The sequence below is a fragment of the Chionomys nivalis genome, chromosome 4 (assembly GCF_950005125.1).
Source record: "Chionomys nivalis chromosome 4, mChiNiv1.1, whole genome shotgun sequence".
Taxonomy (NCBI): Eukaryota; Metazoa; Chordata; class Mammalia; order Rodentia; family Cricetidae; genus Chionomys; species Chionomys nivalis.
In genome coordinates this window covers 52,501,073-52,527,430 of record NC_080089.1, presented here as the reverse complement: position 1 = coordinate 52,527,430, position 26,358 = coordinate 52,501,073, and the positions used below count along the sequence as shown (strand labels likewise).

Here is a 26,358-nt window from a genome sequence, read left to right as displayed (position 1 = left end):
CTTGTCATTTATAGTAGTAAATGCATGAACATGTTTGTGTTCCAGTAAATTTTTTTTAACAAAATAGCCAACCAGTTGAATTTTACTCAGAGACTGTAGAATTTACTAATCCCTGTTATAGGAGAAAGTGAATTGAGAGCAATTTCATGAATGGAATCATTTAAAGTTGGCATTCCAAGGATTTTTTATTTTTAATATCTATATGTTTTTACCTTTTCATTTTATTTTTAAATAGGAGCACCCAGGCTAAAATGTCAAGACCTCTTGAATTATGTCATGGATACAGTGAAAGATTCATCTAATGGAGTAACTTATGGATCTGATTGTAGCAACATACTACTCAAAGACATTCTTTCTGTGAGGAAATACTGGTGTGAAATATCTCAGCAACAGTGGCTAGGTATGTTTTGAAGGCTGTGATTATTTTCTCTTAGATGAAATTTTAGTAGTAAAATCAGTATACAACCTACACATGACTCAAAGTTTAATATTACATTGATGAAATTATATCATTACAGTATCAGTTCCTTAATTCTTTTCTTCTTCAAGATAACATCTTGCTACATATCCTGTTCTTGCCTTTAACTTGCAATCCTCCTGCCTTGGTCTCTCAAGAGCTAGGATTATAGGTATGCACTACCATATTCAGTTCTCAATTTTTATGTATAATATACTTTTAAAATTATGAAGTCACATATAGTTTATAGTAGGTGCTTTCTACCAGAACTGGAATTGCAGGTTTCAAAGAATACTGCTCTGTTTTTAACTATTCAGCAATCCAATGATTGAATAAAGTCCAGTCAACTAAAAATTACCATGCTGTTTGTTTGAATACACATACGTGCACATACAATGTGTACACATAACAGTGACACCTCAACCGGACCATAAATAATGGAGAAAGGAGAAAACCAAAAGAGGAAGAGATGTTACAGAAATTGAAAGCTAGAGTTCTACCTGGGTGGTGGTGGTGCACGCCTTTAATACTACCAGGCCAGCCTGGTCTACAGAGTGAATTTCAGGACAGCTAGGACTGTTACACAGAGAAACCCTGTCTCAACAAAAAACCAAAAAAAGAAAAGAAAAAGAAAAAAAGGAAATCAAGTGTTCTGAGTTCAAAGGGATGTGGTGGATGGTGGACACTTTAAATGATACAGAAAAGATAAAGTGTATAAGTATTTATTGGATTAGGCAGAGATATTAAGTAACTGACCAGGTAATGAAAATCAAATGCATTAGAATATCTTATCCATTGAATTACTTGACATGCAGAGTGCTATTTTTTAATTTCTATTTCCAAATTGTTCAGTGATGTGGTAATGATTGTTTTTTATTTCTGATATCCTTGTTTTAGCACTTGAGAAAGATATTAAACCCTGATTCCAAATCACTGATCAATAAGTTCTCCTACCATTGTGATGCTATTCGACTTGAGGCCTCACCAGAGTCAAGCCCATTTGTACAGCATTTCAGCATTGTATTGTAGTCCAGGCTGCTAAACAAAAATAGCAGGTCTGAAAGGTTTATATCATTTAGTTCCATTTGCAAGTGACAGGATTACTCATGTATAATGTCTCAAGAAATTTACACTTGATAATATTTGAGGTTTTTTTTCAACTTCAGAAATGTATTTCTCATATGTAATTTTACTATCTACTTTGATTTTTTTGTTACTGGATTCATGGAGAAATTACATACATCTGAATACGTATATATCACACCTTTTGAAGAAGCAGGATTCTACTCTTCTGAGACGTCTAGAAATGTCTTTGCCATCCTTTATATCCCCTCTAGCAGAGCATGATGAATTCTGTGATCATTTGAATCATTTCCAAGTAACATGTGTCTTGAAGTCTGTGCTTTAATGAGAAGCAGTTGCAGTTTTGGCTTTTGCTATTTCATCTCACCTAATCTGTCAATAAAAGAGAAAATTATTTAAAAGAATACCTCTTCTATATGTAGAAGCATTTTTACCATTGAGTAGCTATTTCATGCAATGAAAATATGTTGGCATAATTGATATAATTCTATCAACTCTTATTTTGAAGTTTGATTGAAATACTTTATTGCAATATAATATTTAAATTATTTATATTGGCCTTATATCTTGTCCCATACCCAATTTTAAGCCATTTATCCATTTCTGCAGAATTGTGACATAAACAATTGAAAAGGAAGATACAAATAGTTGTTATACTTTCTGTTTATTACTGTCTCTTTATCTTCTAATGAGAATAAAGTTGTAAGTCACTAGCTTATTTTTTATTATTATATTTGGGATAATTCTCAGTCGATTTTACTTTTCTGATGTCTCTGACTTAGAGATACTGGTTGCTTTTTTTTTTTTTTAAGTCCAGACTACTATTTTTTAAGGGTGTATTGATTGTATAGTGAATAACTTGGGAGGTAGAGTCAGTGGCTTCCTTCATACAAAGAATGGTTTTGCTTTTAACCCATTTGTTTAGAAAAGTGCTATTACTGTTTTCATGTGGATCCGATGTTCCTCTTCCTGATGCTATTGAGGTTTGGGAAACTAATGCAGAGATGGAAGTATTCTGCCTGCTGTCACTGCTGTGAGGAGTAAACTTTTCTTTTTCTTTGAGTAAGAAGCTCATATCCTTTGCCAAAAAGCATGAAACTGTTATACTGTTTATTAATTACAAGCAGAGTGATTGTAATTACAGTGAGAGTAATGCAAGGCCATTCATAAATGGTAATATTATATTTAAAGAACATCATTGATAGGACACCAAAACTCTGTCAAAGACTTTGCTAAACCTAGATAAGGAGTGTGGGCATGGAGAAGTTAGGTAGCTTATCTGAGGTTTAGTTGTTAAAACAGATTCCCTCACACCGTGTTACTTATGTTCCTATTTTAAGTACAATATCTAAACATTGATGGAGTATTTGTTAAATTCAGGTAATCTTTAATGCTCTTGCCTGTGGAGAATTATGGCATATTTAAGTTGAATTGTGATGTTGAATATACTTTAAAATAATTAGCTAATACTTTTCTCCCCCAATTTTTAGAATTGTTCTCTGTGTACTTCAAGCTGTATCTCAGACCGTCACAAGAGATGAATAGAGTTTTAGTGGCTAGAATAATTCATGCTGTCACTGGAGGATGCTGTTCACAGACTGACGGATTACCTTCACAGTTTTTAGATTTTTTTTCCAAGGCTGTTCAGTATGCAAGGTAATCTAATCACTGTGTTTTCATATTGTACCAAACTGTGTTGGATCTTCTTGCCATGTTTTAGATTTAGTGACTAAAATATACTACCTTTTAAACAGTGGTTATTTCAGTTGCTCAGATTTGTGATATAAAATATGGTAATAGATATACAGTATGTAATGATCAAATAAAAATATTTCTATTTTCTTGAACATATAGTTATATTCAAATGTTTACCTGTGGTATTTCATTTTTTATATGCACTTGACCTCTATTTCACATATTACATGAAAAACAAAAACAAACCTAAAACCTTAAAATAGACCAAAGATTTATTTGTAACTTAGAAACTTGAGGAAAGCAAACAGACGAAACACTTTAAGATACTGATAGAAGGGACACACCAAATGTTTGTATTCACCAAACCACCTCCCCCACCACATAAAACAGCTCAGTGTAGTGTGACAAGTTTTAAATTCAGCACAGAGACATAATCATTAGGACTTGATGACCACCAGCCTTGCTCCAAAATGGCAAATTCCAAGTTGAAAGAGACCCTCTTTCAAGGTAATGATGTGGAGAACAGTTGGGACACACAGCATCTTTCTTTAGAGATCTTGATGCATTTGTGTCCGTCTGTGTGTCTGCACACACTAAATAATTTCTTAGGATAAACACAGTGATCTTTTGGGATACCCTACAAAAACACAAAAGCAAAAAAGGGATAAATAAAAACATATAAACTGCAGCTTTTTAACAGAAAGGAAATACTGAGAAGAGTGAAGAGATAGCTTTGCAAATGGAAGGGGCTTTTGCACACTGTTTATCTTATTAAAGACTTAACAGCCAGATTATATGACAACGTCAGGAAACCGAGTAACAAAACCATATCGTTAGGAGATAAGATGGGGGTGAATTTGATCAAGACACATTGTATGAAATTCTCCAAAGAATTAATAAAATTGGTTTATTATTACTCTTATAAAAGGTAGGCAAAGGGCTAGGTGTAGGGGTGTACTTCTGTATTCCTGTTCTTTGGAGACTCTGCATAGAATGATTTTAAGTTTACAGCCACCTTTGATCTGTATCTTAAGAAAATAGATGAGAAAAGAAAGCTAATTATGCAATCAGTGAATTTATAATGAATACATTTAACTTCATTAGCTGTCCAAGACCTGAAAGCCAAACCACGGTGAGATAAAGTGGTTCAATAGAAACAGGAAAGGCTATCAACAATTTGGAGAAAAGATAACTCACTGCCTTGGTGAGAGTGTAAAATACTGTCTCAGAAGTAACCATCCAGAACCAGCAGTTTCTCCAAGGATCAAATACAAATTTCCTTAACACTAAATGTGAGCCTTGGGGTCTTTTCTCATATGATTTAATAAGGGAAGTTGAGTATCTTAAGTAATTCTCTTCATTTTAAGGATAGATGTAGTATATTGAGAATAAGGTAATAAACTATTTTAGGGAAGTTGAATATCACTTAAGTAATTCCATTTTAAGGATAGATGTGGTATATTGAGAATAAAGTAATAAAATATTTTGGAAGCATTGGTACACATCTCTATGGTATTATCTAGTTTATGTTAAACGTGTGAATTGTAGGTATACAAATCAGTTGTGTGTGTTTGAAGACAGTGGTTTAGTAGTAGAGAGATTTCACAACAATTTTCTTGACCCCAAGTGAGAAGAATATGTTTTTGTGTAACAGGCTTTCTTGGACGGCCAAACAGCTCCCAAATCAAGAAAGTTAATATCATGTATGAATGCTCAGTCTTATCTTAGGCTTGTCTCACTAGCTCTTAAAACTTATTTTCACCCGTTTTTCTTCATCCACGTTTTGCCTCAGGGCTTTTTACCTTTCTTTCATTCTGTATGTTTTGCTTTTCCTGCTTCTTCCGTGTCTGGCTGCATGGTTGACTGGCCTTGGGGCTGTTCCTCTCTTTCTCCCTTGTTCTCTTTTTTTAAGAATAGATCCTTCTCTTATTCTCTCTGCCTGCCCACGCTGTTTATTCCTCTACTGCCTTGCTATTGGCCATTCAGCTTTTTATTAGACCAATCAGGTGCCTTAGGCAGACAAAGCACCACATCTTTACCTCATTAAACAAGTGCAGCATAAATAAATGCAACACATCTTTACATGGTTAAAGGAATATTCCACAACAGGTTAGTGCTGTTGTGTTTGTTTTTGTTTGTTTTCCAAAGAGATTTGAACCCAAGATATGATACTGTTTGAAAATTAGATTCTATTCTTTAGAATGTGCCTGTTACACTGAGTTGACTTTGTCTTCTGTTGCAGACAAGAGAAGAGCTCTCCTGGCTTAAGTCATATCTTAGCAGCCCTTGTCATTTTCCTCAAGACTTTGGCTGTCAACTTCCGGAAGCGTGTGTGTGAAGTCGGAGATGAAATTCTTCCTACCTTACTGTATATTTGGACTCAACATAGACTTAATGATTCTTTAAAAGAAGTAATTATTGAACTAATTCAACTGCAGATTTATATCCATCATCCACAAGGAGCTAAAGCCCCTGAAAAAGGTATAATGGGAAGTTTTTCTGGTTTGAAAACGCTTCATTAAAATGTAAGAGGCCTAAGCATGACATTAATATTCTGTAGGTGAATGAAGTATCTCTGATTAATAGTGTAATTAGTCTTGAGACTGTTTTTTATGCATTTTTTTTGAATTTGAATTAGTGGCAGTAATTATATCTTGCCTTTCTATTCACTAAAGTATGATGAAACCAAATATGAGACATTGCCTATTTCTCTAAAAGCCATTTATCCCTCTTCAGTGTTAAGAGGTGACACATGCTGTAGAGCAAAGAGGTTTAGAAAATGCAGGAACTTGTTTGTCTACATGTTGCTTCTTATTTCTAATAGAAAATAAGCAAGCTAAATTGAAAACAGGCAATCCAGTTATTCAGTTTCTAAAGAGGTTTTGTACTTAAGACTTTGCAAAGAGATGCAAGGTTAAATGGGACAAGGACTGCACCTTGTGCTTTTAGTTATACCTTCTGTGGAGAATGAAAACAGCAACAGTAAAACCTTGGTTTAATTGTCCTCCCTGATTGTTTTCCTTATGTTTTTTAAACCAAGTATTGCTCTTCAGTCTTAGAATTAGAGTGAATGACAACTGACTTAAAAGAACTCCATCATGACTATTTGTAATTGCCTTTGGGCTTACGCTAGCCTTATACTAGTTCATCATGGCTAATAGTGGTAATTTTGTTAAGATGACTGCCACCTTAAATAACAACACCTAGAATAGCCATTGTAGCCACTTTCTATTCCATGTGTATCAGCTCTTACATTTCTGTAGCCCATGAAACAATGTGACTTCCCAGTTCTTTGTCTTTTACCCTGTTCTAACCAGGATAAAAATCAGGTCGGTTAACAAGAGACATCAAATGTTAGTTAACTGCATATTTATGGTGGAAATTTGACAGGATGATGATGCTGCCAGAAAAATTCATATGGTTTTAGCCTCCAATAATTTATTTTTATGGTATACTGTCTGAGAATTAATGACCCTGTAATTTTCCATGATAATTAGACAGTTGGAGAATTATGTTCACCAGACTTTGCAGACTCCAGGTCAGCATTTTAAGAGACACATAAGTTAACTGGAGTATGACTTGAATGGTGCGATAACCACTATAAACGGATGGCATCATATATGTACTCGTTGAAGAAGTTAATAATAGTTTCCTGTTAACACTAATAAAAATTAAACAGAAAGCTAGGCAGTGGTGGTGCACCCCTTTAATCCCACCACTCAGGAGGCAGAGTCAGGCAGATCTCTGAATTTGAGGCCAGCCTGGTCTACAAAGCAAATTCCAGCACAGCCAGGTCTATTACACAGAGAAACCCTGTCTCAAAACCCCACTCCCTCTCCACCCCCCATAAAATAGAAACTGTTACTCATGAGGAAGAGGGCATATTATCTTCCTTAGGGGACATCATACAGAAAGAGAAGATTTTGATGACAATGTAAGGACATTAATAACAACCACAGTTACCTAATTATGAAGTGAACCCTTAGGGAGTAGAGTTTTCAAAGCTGTGGCCCAAGAGCCATTAGTACTGAAGAGACGCTGGACTGGACATGAGAGCTGGCAGTGCAGATGGGTTTGTATATAAATACCTGTTTCTGAATTACAGGTGCCTATGAATCAGCGAAGTGGAAAAGTATCTTGTACAACTTATATGACCTGCTGGTGAATGAGATAAGTCACATAGGAAGTAGAGGGAAATATTCTTCAGGATCTCGTAATATTGCAGTCAAGGAAAATTTGATTGACTTGATGGCAGATATCTGTCACCAGGTATAGTAGCTGTTGTCACATTTGAAATTTCCTGTTAATTTTCTTTCTGCTGTGCTTTTATACCTTTCATGATCACAAGAAGCCTATAAAATTATTCTATACATAAAACAATTATTTTCAAATTATGTGTATTTGAAATTAACCCTTATAATTGAAAGATAACTCTTTTGAACATATGTCTGGAGCTAGTGGTGACAATCATACAGGGAAGGTGAATGTACCTTAATTAAAAAGTTAAATTAGAATTCATGTAGCATAAAATTCACTGATATTACAATACTAATTATTCTTAGTTTGTTCTAAAACTATCATCAAAATCTAATTCCAGAGTCTTTCTGTTATCTCAAAAGAAACTTCAGACCTCCTAGCTTTCAGTTAGGTTTATCTGTTTCTCTTAGCTACTAATCTACTTCTAATATCTGAATGGTTTGTCTGTTTTGAATATTTTATAAAAAATTGAATCATATGTATGTGAGCTTTTGTGCCTGGCTTCCTTTGCATCATGTAGTATTTCCCACTGGGCAATATAAATTAGTATTTTATTCCTTATAATGGAACAATAATTATATGTATATAGTACATTTTGCTTAGCCCTTCATCAGTTGATACCCTGCTGTGTGTCTTAGGTAAAGCTCTTCTTCATACAGATTTGGTCGATTACCTGGTCGTAGTTTTGCTCTCTGAAATGTTAATGGTAAATTTAAATTTTTTTTTTCCCGAGACAGTTTCTTTGTGAAACAGTCCTGGCTATCTTGGAACTTGCTCGACGGACCAGGCTGGCCTTGAACTCACAGAGATCCACCTGCCTCTGCTTTCCAAGTGTTGGATTAAAGGCATGCGCCACCACCACCTGGCCAAATTTAAATTTCTTTTTATTTTATTTGCATTGGTGTTTTGCCTGGATGTATGTCTGTGTGAGGGTGTCATATCTGGAAGTTACAGACAGTTGTTACCTGCCCTGTGGGTGCTGGGAATTGAACCTGAGTCCTCTGGAAGAGCAGTCAGTGCTTTTAACTGCTGAGCCATCTTTCCAGCCTGGAAATTTAAGTTTTAATCCTGTTGAAAATACACTTTTTATTTTGGTAAATATCCCCAGGAAATAATGCTACCTACATGCAAATATTTGCTAAGAATGTCATTATTGCTGTGGAAAATATTTCTCTTAATATGTTTATATATTTCTATAACTTGTTAATCATTATGAGTTCCTGTATCTTGATTTGAGAAAGATTTCCCCCAGTGTTTTACTAGAAAATTGTAGCAATAAAAATGTGGGGTTTTTTTTTCTTTTTTTTTTCTTTTGCAGCTTTTTAATGCAGATACCAGATCCGTGGAGATTTTTCAGTCTTATACTACACAAAGAGAATCCACTGATTACAGTGTGCCTTGTAAGAAAAGGAAAATAGAAGTAGGCTGGGAAGTGATAAAAGATCATCTTCAGAAGTCACAAAATGATTTTGATCTTGTGCCTTGGTAAAATGTTTATTTTTCTCATTCAATGTCATTTAATTGTATTTTTCCCAGAAAGTGTCCACTGACTAGAGCTGTCATTTGTCTACTCCCAAACCAGCTAGTAGTAACAAAGTGTGATTGCTATAGCATATTGAGCTAACCACAAAAGGCTCATCTGCTGCACTAGAGAAGACTATCTTCTTAGGTGCGTAGACATAGCAGGGAAGAGGGGCCTGGGTGTGCTAGGCAGTCTGTACTTTCTGCCCTCGGGGTTCACTGAGTTATAAACCTTATTAAGAAGACTCCCCTCTCCCCCCAGTGCAAAGTACCTTCATGTAGGTTGGATTAGCAGTGAATTAAAGAACATTCAGGAATCGTAGGGTAATTTTGATCTTTGTCATGATAGTAGGGTGTTTTTTTTCTTCTTCCTCTTTTTATTTTTATTCATGCGTATTTAAATAAGCCCAATTTTAGAATTAGCCGGGCGATGGTGGCACATGCCTTTAATCCCAGCACTCGGGAGGCAGAGGCAGGCGGATCTCTGTGAGTTCGAGACCAGCCTGGTCTACAGAGCTAGTTCCAGGACAGGCTCCAAAGCCACAGAGAAACCCTGTCTCAAAAAAATACATAAATAAATAAATAAATAGAATCATAGACTAGCTCTGATAAGGATCATTAGACTATGTCTAGTTAGGCCTGTTCACTTTGCTGAAAGGGACCAGCTCTAGAAATGTTAAGCAGAGTGCCTAAAGACACTTAGAAATGGCCGGGCGGTGGTGGCACACGCCTTTAATTTCAGCACTTGGGAGGTAGAGGCAGGCGGATCTCTGTGAGTTCGAGACCAGCCTGGTCTACAAGAGCTAGTTCCAGGACAGGCTCCAAAACCACAGAGAAACCCTGTCTCGAAAAACAAAAAAAAAACCAACCAAACAAAAAAAAGACACTTAGAAATTACAGGGCTTTTGTTCTTTTGTGTGGTTTTCACCACATTGCTGGAATATTTAGATGTAATTGAATTGTGAGGAAAGCCATATAGACTTTGTTACTTATTGCTTAACTTTATATTTATATACTTGACAGTTTTACTTTAGATTATTTATTTATTTAATCAAGAATTACTAGCTCTGCGATGGTGATGCACACATTTAATCCCTGCACTTGGCAGAGACAGGAGATCTCTTCCTGAGTTCAAGGACAGCCAGGGCTACACAGACAAACCCTGTCTCAAAAAGCAAAAACAAAACAAGAATTACTGAATGACGTTTATGTGTCATACTTTAGACATGCAGCAATGAATAAATAAAGGCTTCTTGGTTTTGAGCAGCATTCTTTTCTACACTAGTAGTTCTCAACCTTCCTAATGCTGCCACCCTTTAATACAGTTCCTCATGTTGTAGTAACTTCAACCATTTTAGTTACTGCTTCAAAACTGTAATTGTGCTACTCTTCTAAATCATAAAGTAAATATCTGATATGCAGGATATCTGATGTGTGACCCCTGTGAAAGGGTCGTTCAACCCCAGGTTGAGCATCACTGTTCTAGATGTGTTGAATCATAAATTGGTTTCAAAGAACAAATGTTTAGAAATGTTTAGGTTTTTTTTTTTTAACATAGAATAATTTTGGTGGCTAAAGATCAGAAATTTAGTTTTTTTCTTTTCTCTCTCTCTCTCTCTCTTTTTTTTTTTTTTGAGGTTTTATGTAAAGACCTAGTTAGCCAGTAATAGGTTTTCTGTATTCTGATAATAGGTTTCTCCAGGCATAGAGTAAACCGGATCAAACCACACTGAAAAAGTAAAAGAACAGGTTTATTTGAGCAAGGCAAATTCTAGGTGAGTTCTCCAGCCCCCCAAGATAGAGGCAGGAGAAGTCATATATCTACCTGAACTAAAGCAGGGAGCTTATATAGGTTGTAGGCAAGGAGTGAGGATGTGTCCACCACAAGCTGGTCTTATGTCCAAGTATGGTCAAAACAGACTACTTTAGGCAGGAACTTTGGACTTTAGAAGGGCTGACAATTTCAGGGGAGGAGCTGCTGTAGCAGCAAGAGTGCAAAACTTGCCTTTTTGGTGCCTTCCATTTCTTGAAGATTCTCTGAGAGAGAGATAGGAATGGGGCTTTCAGATGAAGCAGGAGTGAGATGGAGGTTCTAATGGAACAGCCAGAAGTTGTACTTCTTTCTTCCTTCTGTAATTGGCAGCAGGGCCTAGTAAATATCAAGTTATTTTATTTTGAAAGCACTATGGAAAAGAGTGAAGATGATACTTTAGTTAGGATACATAAAGGTATATAATTTTTTTTTTGTTTTTTGCGTCTTTGTTTTTTCAAGACAGGGTTTCTCTGAGCCTGTCCTGGAACTAACTCTTGTAGACCAGGCTGACATTTAACTCACAGAGATCCACCTGCCTTTGCCTCCTGAGTGCTGGAATTAAAGGCGTGTGCTACAACTGCCCAGCGGGTATATAATTTGTATATTTGTTTCCTTTAGGTTGTTAATGGGATTGAAAAAAATTCAGATTCTTTTTTTTTCTTTCAGGCTACAGATTACAACCCAATTAATATCAAAGTATCCATCCAGTTTACCAAACTGTGAGCTGTCGCCATTACTACTAATACTGTACCAGCTTCTCCCTCAACAGCGGCGTGGAGAACGCACACCATATGTGTTACGATGCCTAATGGAAGTTGCCTTATGTCAAGGCAAGAAATCAAACCTAGAAAGCTCTCAAAAGTCAGATTTATTAAAACTGTGGATTAAAATTTGGTCTATTGCCTTTCGTGGTATAACTTCTGAACATACACAAAATGAAAACTTTGGTTTACTTGCGGCCATTATTCAAGGTAGTTTAATTGAACTTGACAGAGAATTCTGGAAGTTATTTACTGGCTCAGCCTGTAAACCTTCAAGGTAGGTTGCATTATATTTGATTTTACATATGCACACAAGTGTATTTCCTTTTGTAGTTTGTTACTTCAGTAGAAGATATATTAGATTTTGTTTTAGGTACTTTTGTTTGGACCCAAATGCTTAATAATACAGAGGTTTTTTTTAGGCCAATTTAGTTTTTTGTTTTTTTTTGTTTTTTTTTTTTGGAGATAGGGTTACTGTGTGGTCCTAATTTCCTCCACTTCTAGAATTGGCTAGCCTCAGACTTAGAGATATCTGCCATCTGCTTGCCTCTGCTTCCCAACTGCCTGGATTAAAGATATGAATCATTGTGTTCTACCTTTTTATTTTTTTTAGGCCAGTTTTCTTTGAAGGATTATAAAGTTTAAATCCTTTACCTATAAATAATAATTATTCACTATTCATAAACATTTTTGTAGTTGTGTATATTTTTATTGGGCAAAAAAATCAAGAGTTTTCTCAGTAATCTTTTAATAAAATGTACCTTGTATTGCTCTGAGCTTGAGAGGCTCAGTGGAAAGCAGGATAAGTAGGTAAGGCTTCTGCTTCTCAGAGAGCTTGTTTCTAAACGTTATCTTGTGTTTCTGTATAGTCCTTCAGTATGCTGTTTGACTATGGCACTTACTATCTGTGTAGTTCCGGATGCAATGAAATTGGGAACAGAGCAAAGTATGTGTGAAGTAAATAAAAGTTTTTCTATAAAGGAGTCAATAATGAGATGGCTCTTATTCTACCAGTTAGAGGATGACTTAGAAGTCAGCACAGAACCGCCCCCGATTCTTCAGAGGTAATTGTAATTTATTGGAATACTCCTGGATTCTCGTTTTGTCTGTACATGTCTACTTGTTTAATTTTATTAGGCTCACTCTACATATTTAATATCAGATAGTTTAATTTTATAATCATAATGCAGAATTTCCTATAGTTATGTCTAAAATACTGGTTACCTGTATCTTTGTACTTGATCATTTCGAAAATAAAAGATTACATCCCTGTAGTATATGGGAGATGGTCATGAAGGATAGACACATAATTCTTGTTAAAAAATTTAGCATATTTATAAACATTCATAATTGTGGTATATCATTTAATATTTTGATACTTGCATACATTGTAAAATGTTTAAATAAGGGTAAACATACTATCTTTTCAAATAATTGTAATTTATTTATTAGGAACACATTGAAAACTATGACTTGACTTATTTAGAAAATATACAGTAAATTATTATGATCACCCATTCCACACTTGATCTTAGCCAAAAGGCCGAGAAGCGATGATCACCCATTCCCATAGAACGACATCAGAATGTCTTTCTCCCTTATAAATTATACCTGTTCTTTTTTTTTTTTTTTTTCTTTTTTGGCTCGTTTTTTTGAGACAGGGTCTTACCATGTAACTGGGTGGTTTGGATTGGAGCTCAGTATATAGACGAAGCTGGCCTCTGGTAGGGATTCTCTTTCCTCTGCTTTCTCAATGCTAGAATTAAAGGCAAGTGCTACCACACCTGGTCTGGGGTATTTCTTTGTGACCTTCTGAGCAATTCCCTTATCTTGTTCTTATTCCGTGATCAGAATGGATGTTTTCTGGTGAAATTCATTACCTGAGTGTTAAGAACAACAAAGTAGAACTTAAGCCCTATTATGGGCCCTGGTTTACCTTTCCCCCAGAGGGTAGAACTTAGTTTATAATCTTTTATTTCAGAAATAGTATTGGGGGAAGGGGTGCTCGAAAAATAACTCAAGCAGTTAAACAGCACATGGTTGTTCTTCCAGAGGACCAGGGTATGATTCTTAGCACTCATGTACCTGCTCACGATTGTCTGTAACTCCAGTCCCGGAAACTTACACCATCTGCTGGCCTAGTGGGCACCAGGCACACATGCACAGACATTGATGTGGGAAAAACACCCATACACATAAAAATAAGAATATTAAATAAATAATTTTAAAAAATCCTACTTTTAAAATTATATATAACTTATTTTTAGTAATGCTGGAAACTATAGTAGTATTGTTCCAACCTCTTTAATAAATCTTCCAAATACTAAGAGATTTACGACAGATGAAAGCATTTTTAGTTTGGGATCTGAGTTCTAGGGGGTCATAATTTGTAGCTTTGAACACATAGAATATGATCTTTTAAGTAAAGCTTTTTTTTTTTTTTTCTTTTTTTTAGTAATTTTCCTCATCTTGTACTGGAGAAAATTCTTGTAAGTCTCACTTTGAAAAACTCTCGAACTGCAATGAAGTTTTTTCAGAGTGTGCCAGAATGGTATGTTATATAAGAAAATATGTGATGTTTTAAGATATAGTATTAATTAAACAGATAATTGTGACTGTGTGGAAGTTTATTACTAATTATGATCTAAGTTGATCTGATTAAAGAAAAAATTATATTGGTATATTATTTGTGTTTTAATAAATAAAATTTGCCTGAAGATCGGAGAGCAGAGCATCCAGAGGACCCAGGTTCAATTCTTAACACTCACATGGCAGCTAAAAATTGTCTATAACTCCAAGATCTGACACACTTTCATACAGACATACGTACAAGCAAAATGCCAATACACATAAAACAAAAATAAATTATTAAAAATAAGTACAAACCTAACAACCTGAGTTCAGTCCCTGAGACTGACATGCTGGAAGTTAGAACTGAACTGACTCTGGCTTCACACATACATCTGTGGCATGCATGTGCTACATACACACAAACTCTCTCTCAACCTAACTAGCTAAGTGGATGGTGGGGAGGCAAAAAAACAAAACAAAAACCCAAAAAAATATCTTGGTGAGAGTTGGATATAATGATCTCCTGTGGTCCCAACACTGAGACAGAGGCAAGAGTATCTTGAAATCAGAAGACCATCCTGAGCCGTGTAAGCAGAATCAATCAACCCTAATAACAATTAAATTAAAAATATCTAAAACCTTGTTTTTAGTTGATTGATTTAAAGACTTAATTTTGTCATTGTGACTGAAAATAACTCAGTGATGTAAAGATACCCAGTCTCTCTCAAAGGCATTAAATGAAAGAGAAATCATGCATTTTGGCAATAAAAAGAAGGCAATGTTTTTGGTGGTTACATTCAGTTAACTAGTGTTAATGTCTATATTTTTGTGAGTAAAGTTTGCTACAGAATGATGACATTTTTCAATGTGAATTTAATTTGCCCATAGAAGAGAAACATTTGGCAGAATAATTCATGAATTGTATGAGCAGTCTTTGAATGCTGCAAGTACTTTCTTGGTTTTTTTTTAATATTTATTTATTATGTATACAATATTCTGTCTGTGTGTATGTCTGCAGGCCAGAAGAGGGCACCAGACCTCATAACAGATGGTGTGAGCCACCATGTGGTTGCCGGGAATTGAACTCAGTACCTTTGGAAGAGCAGGCAATGCTCTTAACCACTGAGCCATCTCTCCAGCCCCTTTCTTGATGTTTTTACATGTAATATGTTGCAAATAAGTTGAAAAAGTGTTTGATGGTGGTTATTTATCGGTAATCTCTCCCTTGAAGTGAACGGCACTGCCAAGATAAAGAAGAGCCTTCGTTTTCAGATATAGAAGAACTATTTTTGCAGACAACTTTTGACAAGATGGATTTTTTAACCACTGCGAAAGAATGTACTGTAGAAAAATTTCAATCTACTGTTGGCTTTTCTGTCCATCAAAATCTCAAGGAATCGTTGGATCATTATCTTTTGGAATTATCAGAAAAGCTTCTAAATAATTACTCGTCTGAGGTAAGATTTATTTAAAAAATAGAATTGAGGTTATAGTAGTATAATGTCTTTACTCTTTTGGGGGCCTGCCCCCTAGCTCCCAGATGAATCATACATGGAGTCTTATTCCTATTTAGAAATGCCTGGCCTTAGATTGGCTTGTTATTTTGATAAGCTTTCCTTAATTTAAATTATTCTGTCTACCTTTTGCCTCTGGACTTTTTCCGTTCTCTTACTCGTTGATTGCTGTGTAACTGGATGGCTGGCCCCAAGTCCTTCTTCTCTGGCTACCTCTCCTTCCTCCCAGATTTCTCCTTCTAATTATACTCTTTGTCTGACAGCCCCACCTGTCCTTTCTTCTGCGTCTCTATTGGCTATTCAGCTCTTTATTAGACCAATCAGGTGTTTTAAACAATTACAGCTTCACAGAGTTAAACAAATGCAGCATAAACAAAAGCAACACATGTTAAAATAATTTTCTACAGCACAGGTATTTATATGTTTATGTATCTTAATTTGCTTAAAGGGCATACCAGTTTATTAATTTTTATAACTTATATGAAGTCCTGTCTTATGTAAATGACACAATTTAAAAAAGCTTGTAAGTTCTCCCCAAATGAGTGAAATAAGCAGCCAGGAAAAATGACCAAAAAACCAGGTAGGGGCAGTGTGCCTGTTTCTTCGGTCATTGCCATTTGTTGATGGTCTTTATTATCACAGCTGTAGCTAATTTTGTTCTAAAGTAATTTAGTTTTCTATTGTTTTCCTCTTAGGAATGTCATTTCTTACAGAATTGAGACAAAACAAGATGATCTTTACAGATTCTTATGTAAAACCCGTAAAGTTATCTAACTCATGTAAACTTGCGAAAATGTTTTCTGACAGTCTGGAGTCTGATAAAGCTTACTAATCAATAAAGGCTCTTGTTCAGAATGTCATTTTTGCTGGAGTCCAGCTCCAAAGAGGAGTGGTGGAGTAGGTGGAGAGGAGACTGAGGTGATCTGGGGGTGAATTGGGAGTGGCTGCCTGTTTTATTGACAAAAGGCTACACGTCTTATACTCTATCATTGCACTGAGGAGTAAGTGAGAGAAAGGGGGCGTGTGATCTGGGACACAGCTTGTGACCAGGGATCCAGGGCTAGCGTTGACCTTGACAAGGTAACAGGTTAATGGAAGGGCCACAAGTTCCTCTTGCTAGAGATAAGAATGACTCCTGTTTTAGTAAGCAGGAACTTTCTTCAAGCCCTGGAGAAAATGGGAACTTTTGTCTAATTTCCTGACTTTGGGAAAAGACATCAGCTTAAAGTGAGCAAAGCAAAGCTAGACAAATATTGCTGTGAATTTGAATAGATCATAGGAATTTATAAATCTTGAATATCAAATATACTTTGTTTATCAAGCACATGTTACTTATCTAAGTTTTCTAGCAGGTGGTGTTAACTTGTGTGGGAGTAGGCAGAGTTAAAGTCCTATATGATTCATGGTGGCAGGGATTTTTCCAAAGAATTTTGTAGAGTCTGCCATTTTATACATTTTCATCCTTCACCAAAGCCTTCACAAAATTTCCAAAGAGAATGGCAGCATAGTGAGAATCATGAAAAAGTAAAAGAAAAAGGGTGCTGGAGAATTGTGATTCGCAAAGTTGAAACTTTGTCAAGCAGCAATAGTTGTCGTGTGGTCCACACCAATTTTTCTATGAATCTAGTTTTTGATCATGTTCAAAGTCTTGTTTTTTTTTTCTACTCAGTATTGAGCATCAAACCTAGGCCCTGTGTTTGTTAGGCACGCACTCTTCCCCTGAGCAGCATGACCAGCTCTCTGATCATGTTCTAAGACACTTGTTTGCTTGCCGGACTGTTCTTTTTTCCTTCTTGTGTGTTGCTACTTTGGGAGAAGTAGGAGGAGATACTCCTACCTGTCTTTAGGAGTAACTTAGACTATTTGTTTTGGAATATTGGTTATCATAACTCTACAGTCATCTTTAAGCTGATTTTAATGGCTACCCTGGAGCATTCCAGTTTTAACTCTGCTGAATTTTTATTTCTTCATATATGCATGAACTTCTTTTTCAGAGGTAATTCCCAGTACACAGAATTATTTATATCTAATACTATATTTTTAAATTTATGATTTAAGACTACAAGTTCAGAAATACTTGTCCGGTGTTCAAGTCTTTTGGTGGGCGTTCTTGGCTGCTATTGTTATTTGGGTATAATAATGGAAGAGGAAGCGTATAAATCAGAATTGTTCCAGAAGGCCAAGGTAGGAAAATTTATACTGATAAAGTTTTAGATGGATTTAAATGAATTCCTGGAAAAATTAGGGAAAATAAATTTTTGTGTTTGTTGAATGTTCCTAATCTGAAAAAATAGGAAATCTGAAACACTTTAGAACTAGAAAATTTGAGTCCCCAGCACAACTACAGTGATGAAAATTTCCACATCTCTCCTCATATGACAGGTCATACTCAAGATGTAGGCACAGGTTAGCATTGGATGTATGTGAGATGTTGTCTTAAGTTTTCTGTTGCTGTGATTAAAGACCATGGCCAAAAGCAACCTGGGGGAAGATGATGGTGTTTGGCTTATACAGCAAGATCATGTCCAACATTGACGATAATCAGGACAGGAACCTTGAGGTGGGAACTGAAACAGATGCCATGGAGGAATAGTGTATATTGACTTGATCCCCCTGGTTCGCTTTTATTTCTTAGCCAGGACTGTCTGTGGATGGCGTTGTCCACAGTAGACTGGGCCTTTTACAGCAATGCTCAGTCAAGAAAATGCTCCCACAGCCGGGCGATGGTGGCGCACGCCTTTAATCCCAGCACTCGGGAGGCAGAGGCAGGCGGATCTCTGTGAGTTCAAGACCAGCCTGGTCTACAGAGCTAGTTCCAGGACAGGCTCCAAAGCCACAGAGAAACCCTGTCTCGAAAAACCAAAAAAAAAAAAAAAAAAAAAAAAAGAAAATGCTCCCACAGACTTGCCTATAGACTAATTTTCAATTAAGGTCCCCCTTCTCTTATGACTCTAGCTGTTGTCAAGTTGAAAAAAACTAACAAACACAGGGTTGATGAAACAAACGAGTTTTGTTTTTAAATTTGAGATCTATACCAAAGATATCTTGTTATGTATGTGTAAATATTCCAAATTCTGAAACATTTTTTGTTGTGTATATTTTAGATAAGAGGTGCTCTTTCACTTATATAGTCTAAAAAAAAAATAGTGTGTCCTTCTTAAGATGTGTAGTTATTATTACCCAGTAGTAAATAAATATGGTAAATGATCTTTATCACAATGTAACTTCATTACATTACTGATATTTATGATTGTTGTTGTTGTTAGTAGTAGTATTATTTTGAAATAGGGTCCCTGACTGTCCTGGAACACAGAGTTCTTCTTCCTCAGTCTCCCAAGTTCTGGCATTAAAAGTGTGCACCACTATGCCTGGCTATACACATTGATTTTATCTGTACTCCTAAAATTTTTCCCCAAGATAATCAGTAGTGAAGAATTCTTGATTAGCCGGGCGATGGTGGCGCACGCCTTTAATCCCAGCACTTGGGAGGCAGAGGCAGGCGGATCTCTGTGAGTTCGAGACCAGCCTGGTCTACAGAGCTAGTTCCAGGACAGGCTCCAAAGCCACAGAGAAACCCTGTCTCGAAAAAAAAAAAAAAAGAATTCTTGATTGGGCATATTAATCAAGTAGGTTCTAAGCTTAAAAATTACTTAATCTCTTGATACTAGTATGTCTTATCTGTGGTGGGATTTGCAAAGGGAGCAGGGTGTAAAATTCTGGTGAGTTTTTGTTCCTATTTTGTTTGTTGAGACAACCTTATTGTACAGTCCAACCTGCCTGGAACTAAAAGATCCAGTACCCTCTGAGCACTGGAATTATAGGTGTATTGCCACACATGACTTAAATTTGTCATTTTCTTTTTTGGGTGTTCCTCATTTGCAATCTTATTACATGGCCATGTGCATTTTTATTTTTTATTTTTATTCTTTTGAGATAAGGTCTCAGATTTTAGCCCAGTGTGGCCTCAAGATCTTTCCCAGTGCTGGGATCACAATTGTCAGTTGCCACTCCCAGTGTCATGTTCAGTTTATATATATTTATATTTAGTTTTGATTCTTAAATGAAATTTTAAAATAGCAATACTAAGTTGTTATTTCAACTGAAATTTGTCTTTTTTCCTCTATTCTAAATAGTCTCTAATGCAGTGTGCAGGAGAAAGTATCTCTCTATTTAAAAATAAGACAAATGAGGAATCTAGAATTGGTTCATTGAGAAACGTGATACATCTGTGTACAAGTTGCTTGTGTAGGCATACCAAGGTAAGATCATCTTTTTGGTAGTATAATATATTCATATGGCTTATTATTTAGTGATTTTTGAGTTTTTGGTTCATTTATAAGTTTGTATACTGATCTGAAATTAAATTGAATGATAAAAATGTTCCAAAAATATTGGTTTATTATAAAACTTTTTTGTAACTTCACTACGTAGATAAGTCTTTTATTGTTAGCACATTTTCATTAGTTGATTCGTTGTTAACATAACAAGTCTGCAATTTTTCATAACACTATACCATAGGTATAAGTGGTACAAAAATGAATAATACCACCTTAGGATGAATTCAGTCTGTAGAGTGCTCACAAAGATAAATGATATTAATGCAAATGTTTCTTTTACTCATATTAGGTAACATTTGGTAGAAAAAGTACAGCTGTGTATAATCCTTGTTTTGATTTTTTTCAGAAGCCTGTTGGGATAGCCATACGGATGCAGAATGTTGCTAATTGGAACTGTCTTTGAAAGCTAATACATAAGCAACCTAATGTTCATAGCATATAGTTTCGATTTCTAATACGTTTTCTGGTAGTTTTGTATAAGTGTGGAAGGAATGAAGTGAAAGAGGGGCCTCACAGACAGTTGTTTACTATGTTTAGTATCAGTAGCTGATACGTTAATGATGCATCAACACAAAGACATTTACTTTGTTTATTACTTCCTTAAGAAGATTAGACTGTAGTTGCTATTCTGGTTACTTTATAGTTCACTGCCTTCTTGAAATAGACTCAATAAGTCCTTGTTCTTAAAAAAAAAAAAAAGAAAGAAAGATGATAATGTACCTCAACTTATAATTTGGCCTTAGTTCTGGACTCTTTATCTACATTTCATTCATGATAGAGAAAATACTATAAACAATAATCTGTATTTGTTTTATGTTTTATTGCTTGGATCTTTGTTTAAATTACAGCGGAATCCACACAAGATTGTATCCGGCTTTTTCCTACGATTGTTAACTTCAAAGCTTGTGAATGACATTGCAGATATTAGTGAAAGTTTAGTAAGTATGAATCTTTTTTACTAACAAATTTCATTGATTCTGAGATGCAATTAAAATTATATATACATATATGTGTGAGAGAGAAGGATGGAGGATGAGCAAGCACAAGCAAGCTGGCACTGTGTACCATGGTGTATGTGGAAGTCAGAGGACAATTCTTGGGAATGGATTCTTGTCTGTCTCTTTCTGTGATCCAGTGACAGACTTGCATGCAAAAGCCTCTTCCACTGACGCATTTTGCTGGCCCTAAATTGCAAATTTTTGTTATAATGAATAGATACTATCTCCTGGTATATAGCATCTTGGACTTTTTTTAAAAAACAAATGTAGCCTTTAATAAACTTATTGCATTAAGAGGACATGTATTTGATTTTTTCTTAATATCAGTATCTGGCAGAGTAGTTTAGTTGTCTGTTAGTTTCCTACTAAATCATTGACTGATAGATTCAATTTAATTGTACGAGATATATTTTCACATATAACTTAGCTAGCCTAGAACTTGTTGTGCAGACCAGGTTGGTCTTGAACTCCCAGAGGTCTGCCTCTGCCTCCCCAGTCCTGGGATTAAAGGTGTGCACCATGCCTAGCCAATTCATTAAGAAACAAACAACTTCCAAAGTAGAGGAAAACACCTTGTCTTCTAGGGAACTTGTTCTTACTGTGGTGTTTAAACTTCATTTCTATCACATTGGGCTTTTGTTATACATGCTCACTAACAGTACCTGAAAAAACTTTAATTGCTTACTGAGTAAAAATACACTCTGTAATTTTATTATTTGTATTTAATGACAAATTGTTTTTCTTTTTGCTATATATACTTACCTGTGAAATACATACTGCTGTGCTTTATGCGGCAGTTATGGTGTTCTTTAACTTAGGAATAGTCTGTGTATATTGCTATCAGAATAATACATTTTTTTAAAAAATCCACCTGCTTTTACTTTTTTTTTTTCTGTCTGCCTATCTGTTTTAGAGTGCATCTTTCTAGGATATCCCTGGCTAGCCTGTTACTGGTTACATACCCCTGTTTGGTCTTGAGTTTTTGACAGTCATCCTACCTAAGCCTTGTAAGCAATCTGCTTAGGGACCATATCCTTATGCCTTCCATACTCACCTGCTCTCAATTAACATTTCAAGTCATTTTCCCCTTTTAACCAAAAGTTCTGCCACAGAGACTTCTGTGTTTCTCTTTTGTCTTCTGGAATTTGTGCACTTAAAAGGATGCAAGAAAGGGACTGTATTGTTCAAAGTAATGTGAGGATTTTAGGGAGTTTGTGTGTGTGTGTGTGTGTGTGTGTGTGTGTGTGTGTGTGTGTTGCCCAGGCTCCCCTAGAACTCTAGGCTCAAATGATTCCTTTGCTTCAGGTATCCAAAGAGGTGAGACTATAGGCACATGCTTCCATGCCCTTTAATTTTAATTTCGATGGATATTATTATTGTCCAACGAAACAGTCCTAATAATTGATACTTATTCTGTGCTTTCATCAATTTCTGGTGTTAAATTTTAAAAGTTTTATTAAATGTTGCCAAGTATAGTTTTTGTTTGTAAGGGTTCAGAGTGGTGCTTGAGTGTTTAAATACAATATGGAATGACTGCTAGACTCTTGTATTACATTTACTTATTTATGCCTGTGTGTGGGCACGTGTGTTACAACATTTCTGGGAGTCTATTCTCTCTTAACATGTGGATCCCAGGGATTCAACTAAGGTCAACAGGCGTTGACAGCAAGTGCCTTTATCCCATGAGCCTTCTTGATGGCCCATGGTAATTTCTTATATAAGAATTTATTTATTTTTAAAATCTTGTTGTTACCATGTTATCTAAACAGATTACAGTTTATATATTCACTTCCTACAATATGATGGATTAGGGTGTTTCTGAAAGAAGCTGAAAACCGCATCTTTGTTTCTTCTTTCTAAAGGCATCCTGTATGAAAAAGCCATTTGACTATGGAGAGGTAAATTCCGTGAAAGATGCTGCTGATGAAAATCTAATGGAGGCACAGGGTCCATCATCCTCAAGTCTGTTTAGTGGTTACCCTGCTAGTACTGTGAGTGATGCAAATGATTCTGGAGAGAACCAGAGTACTGTTGGTAAGTAAGTATTTACTGCTTGGGGTTTCCCTTTACCACTTTATATGAATTTATCACTGTAAAGGACCTCACTGAGAAGAACTTTAATGATAATTTCATTCCCCTGAGGTATTGTCTACTTGGATTGTTCTTTTTCTATACATTATTATTATTATTATTTTTTTTTTTTATGTAGACAAGAGTTTTGCTATGTAGTCATGTCCTGGAACTCATTATATAGACCAGGGTGGTCTACAAACTCAAAATAATCCACCTGATTCAGTCTCCCAAGTGCTAAGATTAAAAGTGTGTGCCACTATGCCTGAGCACTTAAAATATATATTATTGTTTATATTATTTTCTGTGTTCATGTGTGTTAATGTGGTCACACATGGAGGTTGAAGGACAATGTTTCAGAAGTCAGTTCTCTCCTTCCACTATGGGCTCTGCATTCTGGGTTTTAAACTCAGTTTTGTTGGCTATATGTAAACCCTTTTACTTGCTGGGTCAACTTCACTGGCCCTCCGTACTGTACATTTTAAATCACTCTCATTTTAAAAATCAAATTTTTTTTAAAATTATTTATTATGTATACAGTATACAATATTCTGTCTGTGTGTATGTCTGCAGACCAGAAGGGGGCACCAGACCCCATTACAGACGGTTGTGAGCCACCATGTGGTTGCTGGGAATTGAACTCAGGACCTTTGGAAGAGCAGGCAATGCTCTTAACCACTGAGCCATCTCTCCAGCCCCCTAAAAATCAAATTTTTTAGTTACTTACTTTATTGTTCATAGAAAAATTTAAAATAGTTTAAACAAAAACTACATGATATATTATTTCGACTGTGAAAGCAGGAGGATGTTTTAGGTCATATCAGTATCAGTCTACTGTGCCCTGTCTGTGTTAATGAGTGCCTTTTGTTTTTAGGTGCCATGAGTCTTTTAGCTGCTGATTATCTGTCAAAACAAGATCATCTTCTTTTAGACATGCTCAGGTTCTTGTGCTTGTGTGTAACCGCATCTCAGAGCAATACAGTGTCTTTTAGAGCAACTGATATTAGAAGAAAGTTGTTAATGCTACTTGATTCTAGCACACTAGACCTTACTAAATCCATCCACCTACAGATGGTGAGTAAAGTGGAAGAAGCTTTTTGATTTTTTTTTTATGATGTTACCAAAAAATGTAATAGTTGGGTATGTAAGAGTGGTAGAGTAACTTTGAAGACTTGTTGTTTTGAAAGATGAATCTGAGACTAGTTATAAAATGTATTCTGCATGTGTGGGAATATGTGTTTCCTAGATTGAGCAGAAGCAGTTTTATTGAATAAGTGGGGTAACAGGTATATGTTATCACACCTGGTTTTCTCATTTTTTTCTTTTAGCATGCTATGAAAATAATTGAAGTTGAGGCTGAAACATTGAAACTTGAATATATTTTGAATATTATTCCTTATAATTATTATGTATTATTATACACTGGAACAGGAAACATCTTTAAGACAGGTTCTCACTGTGTAGCCCAGGCTGTCCTGTGCTAACAGTCTTTCTTCCAAATGCTGAGATTATGAGTGTAATCAGCAGTCAGTAAAACAGGCCTTTTTTTTTTTTTTTTGGTTTTTCGAGACAGGGTTTCTCTGTGGCTTTGGAGCCTGTCCTGGAACTAGCTCTGTAGACCAGGCTGGTCTCGAACTCACAGAGATCCGCCTGCCTCTGCCTCCCGAGTGCTGGGATTAAAGGCGTGCGCCACCATCGCCCGGCTAACAGGTCTTGATTGTAAAAATAATTCATAACATGAAATTTGAGATCTGAGTGTTGCTTTCAAACTAATGCTACTAATATATACCTTCAATTTTAATTCATGACTTTGTGGCTTAGTCTCCCCCCCAAAATTTGTAGCTCCTTTGTTTGTCTTTATAAGACAAAATGAGAACCCTACCTTTTCACAAATAAGTAATGAATTTATTTACTCAGTAACCGTCTATGGAACTAATTTCTTTTTTTTTTTTTTTTTTTTTTTTTTTTTTCGAGACAGGGTTTCTCTATGGTTTTGGAGCCTATCCTGGAACTAGCTCTTGTAGACCAGGCTGGTCTCGAACTCACAGAGATCCGCCTACCTCTGCCTCCCGAGTGCTGGGATTAAAGGTGTGCGCCACCACCGCCCGGCTGGAACTAATTTCTTATCATGTGGAATATGTCCTTATCTTATTCCCAGTAAGCAGTTGGTAATACCTCTTGAGCCATTGAATATCTTCGGGATAGATTATAAACTTGGTTTGGTAATTAGTAGACATACCTGGTGCATTCCTAACTGTGTAATGGAATTCCTTGTCATGGGATTAGGCGGAACAGGCATTCTCTGATTGAAATGGATTTCATTGTATCTTGTTGGGACCCTTGGTTTCATTCCTCACAAATACTCTAGTATAAAGTTTTACCCCTGACTTGTGAAAAGGGTAATATGCTTGTCTTGAAGCTTTGATGTTTAAAATCATTCCACAATCTCAGTAACATTATATATGACTCCCAAGTTAAGTATTAAAGAGGGTTTTAACAAATTCTTTATTAATATATAAGAAATATCTCTTAGAATTTTTTGCTTGTAACTAGAAAGTTACTTAGCACCTCTGAGAAATTGATTGCTTATTTTTAACTACCATTTTAAATGTTACTTATAACAGCTCCGTGTGTGTGTGTGTGTGTGTGTGTAGTAGCACATAGTTAGAAAGTTGCCATGGTTAAGTAGGTAGGTTAGGATATTTTACTTCTCAGGATTATCTTTGCTTCCCAGAACTCAGTAGTTTTTCACCATTGAATTTAGCATTATTCTGAGAGTACAAAGACATAGTAGTTTCAGATTCTTTATCTTTTAACTGCAGTGGTGACAGTGATGATCATTTATTGAATTCCAGCAATAGAAGTTATTGTTTCTACTCCTTTGTTACCTGACCAAATAATTGATATATCCCCATTTTACAGGCGAGAGTGTGGGTTCTCCATGGCATACGGTCAGGATTTTTAATCATTTAAGTTAAAGCTCTTGTGCTGAATTTTGAATTAAGTCTTTGATTTTAAAGATATTTTATTATATGCTGTGTTTAGAAATGATCTGTGATGTTTATATGTGCTTAAAAGTGAGTGATGTATGGGTAAAGCTGGCTTTTTCTTTTTTTTAAACTACTCTAGTACTTAGTGCTTCTGAAGGATCTTCCTGGAAGAGAGCATTCGTTGCCAATGGAAGATGTTGTTGAACTTCTGAAACCATTATCGTAAGAATTGAAAGCCATGTTACATTATGCTCATTTTAAATTATAAGCTAACTGACATGTTCTTGTAAG

General features: G+C 35.7%; 1 protein-coding gene across 8 annotated transcripts in view; it reads left to right on the top strand.

Moving 5' to 3' along the window:
- Atm (ATM serine/threonine kinase) overlaps positions 1 to 26,358 on the top strand; it is a 106,701-nt gene that overhangs the window by 5,904 nt on the left and 74,439 nt on the right. For 5 of the 8 annotated variants that reach the window (XR_009057046.1, XM_057769046.1, XM_057769047.1 and 2 more), the window contains exons 5-19: positions 236 to 400; positions 3,031 to 3,196; positions 5,478 to 5,716; positions 7,341 to 7,504; positions 8,811 to 8,977; positions 11,493 to 11,864; positions 12,457 to 12,651; positions 14,043 to 14,138; positions 15,390 to 15,615; positions 17,731 to 17,856; positions 19,806 to 19,931; positions 20,858 to 20,947; positions 22,870 to 23,041; positions 23,952 to 24,151; positions 26,207 to 26,289. Coding sequence is in view for 7 of the 8 variants with exons in the window: in XM_057769046.1 (XP_057625029.1) it covers positions 236 to 400; positions 3,031 to 3,196; positions 5,478 to 5,716; positions 7,341 to 7,504; positions 8,811 to 8,977; positions 11,493 to 11,864; positions 12,457 to 12,651; positions 14,043 to 14,138; positions 15,390 to 15,615; positions 17,731 to 17,856; positions 19,806 to 19,931; positions 20,858 to 20,947; positions 22,870 to 23,041; positions 23,952 to 24,151; positions 26,207 to 26,289 (2,587 nt within the window). In the remaining variant the exon portion in view is untranslated. Of the gene's footprint in view, positions 1 to 235; positions 401 to 2,880; positions 2,921 to 3,030; positions 3,197 to 5,477; positions 5,717 to 7,340; positions 7,505 to 8,810; positions 8,978 to 11,492; positions 11,865 to 12,456; positions 12,652 to 14,042; positions 14,139 to 15,176; positions 15,616 to 17,730; positions 17,857 to 19,805; positions 19,932 to 20,857; positions 20,948 to 22,869; positions 23,042 to 23,951; positions 24,152 to 26,206; positions 26,290 to 26,358 lie in introns of those variants that run through there. The other 3 variants (XM_057769048.1, XM_057769050.1, XM_057769051.1) reach the window with 3 other exon arrangements.